The sequence below is a fragment of the Cydia fagiglandana genome, chromosome 14 (genome assembly GCF_963556715.1).
Source record: "Cydia fagiglandana chromosome 14, ilCydFagi1.1, whole genome shotgun sequence".
In the NCBI taxonomy this organism is placed as follows: Eukaryota; Metazoa; Arthropoda; class Insecta; order Lepidoptera; family Tortricidae; genus Cydia; species Cydia fagiglandana.
Genome location: NC_085945.1, coordinates 19,221,846 through 19,226,093, shown reverse-complemented (window position 1 = coordinate 19,226,093; position 4,248 = coordinate 19,221,846). Strand labels below are relative to the sequence as shown.

The following is a 4,248-nucleotide window of genomic DNA, read 5'->3' as shown; positions in this document are numbered from 1 at the left end:
TTTTATCCAAATCGTTTATTCAAGCAAATGAACATAATATGAACAAACTATAACATTAAATTTACCTACTTAATGATATTTACATTCCATACCTCGCTTACCTTACCGATAGTGATTATTCTATACGTATACCTAACTTATACTAAATAAACAATACGTACTTATAAAAATGCAGAATACATCATATCACGAGAACATATTCAAATATTTAAGACAACAATAAAATTTGTAAAATAGCAACGCGGTGTGAGTTGCGTGCAGTCGGTCTCAAGTTCAGTCCTCTATTCTCTTATGGGAGTATTTATAGATCACCCAAAGGCGGCATCATCTGTGCGATGACTGATGACATATTTTTTATACCGAAATTGAAAGCGACTGTACGTAGGCATGACAATTGCGCAACGGCCACTGGCAGTGGAATACCTCTCTGTAAACGTACCTAATCGACGCCACACACCTACTATATTTACAACAATATAATTACAGTGAAATAGAAAATCTAAATAAATAATTTGACATACATCCTTGTGAGCAAACCCTAATAAAATCTAAGATTTTCACAATAATACTCTGCATTTTTATGTCGAATATCTCTTAGAACAATTATTGATAATGTTTATCAATAAAGTTGTCATTATGAAATTATATTGGAAGTGCCTTCGCAACTGATCCGTGTATCTACCGGTGGTAGTGGAACGAAACCCATCTCAAGTGTTGGTTCAGAAATCAAGTCAATATCTAAAATAGCCTCAGGGGTCCCACAGCTAATCAGAGGACCACATACCAACACCAGAGCAATGCCAAAGTAACACGTCTTGTCATATAAAACTTAAATAGTAGTGCATATTATGTCGTGATTTGAATAAAACTAAGAAACAAGTCCTGACTTCATGTCCTTAGTGGCTGCGGGAGCCCACTTGGTGGGCTCCGGTGGGCAGCCACTAGAAACATTCTCCGGAACATAAATATTCAAATTATAACTAGCATCCTAAACACCGTCTCAATCAAAGGTTTTGAAATCATTACATGAACTTTAAGAATTTCAGCATTACGAGGAAGACAGAACATTCAATTTGTCCTTTCGGTTTAAATTAGCAAATCAGACAATGCTAGTTGATTCACAGAGATGTACTTGTCAATACATGATTATGGTAAAAAAATATTAATATGTATAATAGAAATATAAACTAATAATAAGTTAAGAGACAATTCTACACAATTCTTGCCCGTTTTAATGCATGTGGCAAGATTCGAATTGCTCAGTAGGCACTTTCACATAAGTCAAATCAAGTCACAATGTAGGCAACTCTGCAGAATCACACATAGAAATAGTGTATGCTGCCACATCCAGGAATACATCATGGTACAAGACAGATCAACATTAATCAGTTAAAACATGAGCGGATATCAGGACATTACAATAATACGTTTATATTAGGAGTTTATTAAAATATTTTAGTAAAAACTCTATGAGGACACTTTCTACACAGACCCATATAACATACAAAAAAAACTCATAAACTATATTATGATTTTAAAATATACTATAGTTCGACCGACTCACTAATAGTGTTTCACAGACATTTACAAGTTAGATCAATCACTCGTGCTACTGCGGCGGCGCCGGCGGCGCGCCCTGACTGGCTGACTTGGTGATAACAATGGTCTGTTTGCCGCCAACTCCTGCCTTGCCCAGCTGGAGCATATTAGAGGGCAGGGTGATGATCTTATTGCCACCTACAGTGTTAGCAGACACTAGTTTCACAATTGTGGCGCCCGGGGCGATGCCCGCACTGGACGCCGCCCCCGCGGGCGCCGAGGGTCGGTTTTGCATCATAGCTACCTTCGGCATCGTCGCTACAGTCATGCCTGTTGAGGTCTTCACCAAAGTCACGTATTGCGGCGCCGAGGAGGCCTGCGCGCCGCCGCCAGGTGTCTTCTTTATGATGACGGGGATGCCCGCGTTGCCGCCGGCGGACCGCATCACCGCGCCGCTCCCCGCGGCCGCCGCCGCCGTCGTCGCCGTCACTGTCTGCTCGCCGGACTTGGCTGTGACGATCTTGTACACTGGCGCCTTGACTTGGCCTTGAAGCGGCGAGCCGGCGAGCTGTAACGTTCCGCCACTGCTTATGACAGGTAACCCAGCGCCGCCAAGTTTAACGGGTACTCCGCCGGCGACTTTGTGTATTCCCGCGCCCGCTTGCACTGGCACGCCGCCCGCAGTTTTCACTAATACGTTACTTGTGCCGATTTTGACGTTGCCGGCGCCCAGTTTGAGTACGCCGCCGGCCTTTTGCACGCCGCCCGCCGTCAGTTTGCCTTGCATGCCCTGGATGCCGGCCGCTCCCAGCTTGAGGGGAACCTGTCCGCCGGCTAGTTTGACGGCGCTCCCGGCTCCTAGTTTGACTGGTACGCCGGCCGCTCCACCCGCCTTGACTTGTACGAAACGTGGAGTTCCGCCCGCGGCCGAGCCGAGCACGAGCTGCGCCGGAGCCGTGCTGACGCGCGCGGTGGCCGCGGCGCCCGGCGTGCTAGCCGCGCTGACTATACGTGTCACGCCCTGCGGCGTCACAGCTGCGACCTTGATCTGTGACGAGCCGGCTGGAGACTTCACTACTGTCTTGCCGTGGTATGTCGCTTGTTTGAGCGCCGGGGTTCCGGGAGATATCTTGACGGCGGCCTGAGCGGGAACCTTTATAGCCCCTGGCATGATCTTCTGTGGCGTCGTGACAGGCGAGGCTACAGGGGAGGCAGCGGCGGCAACGGGCACGGCGCGCGCGGGCATCTCCATGGGCGAGGGCGGCAGGCCGATAGATGTAGGCGAGCTGAGACCGAAGGCTTTAGCCGCGTCGGGCTGCGCGGACGGCGAGGCGGGCGGCGGCGCGGCCACAGGTTCCGCGGCGGCCGGGAACCTCGCCGGCGCCACCTTGCCACATTTTTGCACCTGTAAAAGGTAGGTGGTGACCGTGTTCATGGCCGGCCAGCACAGCTCCAGTGACGTCGTGCCCGCGCGGACCAGCGCGACGCGACCTGCTTGAGGAGGCACTCCCACTTCCAAATACCACAGATCCTTGCAGCAAATCTGGTTATTCCAAGTTTTTCTATATCCATCTCGACCTGACCATATGTAAAGTCTTGTCTGTATAGCGACTGCACTGTGGCCAGCTCTCGCTCTCGGAACACAATCTTCAAACTTGTCCAGAGCTATGTTGTCCCATGTCATATTCTCTAAATTGAGTGATGCAAGAGTGTTAGTGCATTTCCATTCCTTCTCATGGGTGGCTAGCTTGGATTCGTCGGGTACTAGTGGCACCCAGCCACCATATACATACATGTGGTGGCCAACTACAGTGGCTGTGTGCAGGGAGCGTGGCAGGGGGGCCGGTCCCCCCACTTCAGGTCGGGACCATGACATGCTGTCTACATCTAAAACCCACAAATCGCCAAGACGGGATCCGCTCATGCCTCCGTATATGATAAGTGAAGATTTGCCACTGTGCCTATCTGTATATGAAACTCCACTGTGAGACTCGCGTGGGGGAGGGGACTGTCCGTAGGTGAGCGGGATGTCCCACACCGTCATCGAGGAGTTGGGATACAGCTCGAGGGTGTACAGATCGTTGAGGTACCTCGGGATGTTGTTCTTCGGGTCGTCGCTCTCGTTGGCCAGCCCACCGAACAGGTACACCTTGCCGTTGAGCAGGGTGAAGCTGTGCCCGAGGCGAGGACACGGCGGCAGGCCCTGTTTCGGCGGCAGCGGCTTCAGACGTTTCCATTCCCACCGGGAAGCTTGCAGTTCGTACAGGTCGTTAGAATACTTGCCGTACTCCACCATGCCGCCGAAAACCAGCAGACGCGTTCCGTCGACTACGAAGCCGTATGCGGCGCATCCCGGAGGCACCTCCCCCTTGGTGACGGGCACGAACCATTGGTTTGTAGTGGTGTTGAAGACGTGAAGCTCGTGAACGATACCTTCGTTACCACCGCCGAAAACTATCATCAAATCTTTGATGGCGACAGCGCGGTGACCATGGCGAGGTCGGGGCTGGGGGCCGGTGGGATTGTACACTTTTTGCCACTTAAGTACGGCGTTTTCCTTCATTTTTACTATACATTTGTCACTAAAAGCTTTATACCGTATGTATCGCTCGGGATGCGTATCTATAGCATAGACAATGAGAAACGTCGTAAATAAGCTTCGAAGAAAATATTCAGGCCAGTAGAAGCTACATACTTCAATCCCATTCG

The 4,248-nt window shown here is 50.0% G+C and overlaps 1 protein-coding gene across 1 annotated transcript; it reads right to left on the bottom strand.

Moving 5' to 3' along the window:
- LOC134670881 (host cell factor 1) lies at positions 1–4,248 on the bottom strand. The gene has a single exon (XM_063528695.1). It carries the CDS (start codon positions 4,100–4,102, stop codon positions 1,610–1,612), a length of 2,493 nt encoding a protein of 830 aa, XP_063384765.1. The 5' UTR covers positions 4,103–4,248; the 3' UTR covers positions 1–1,609.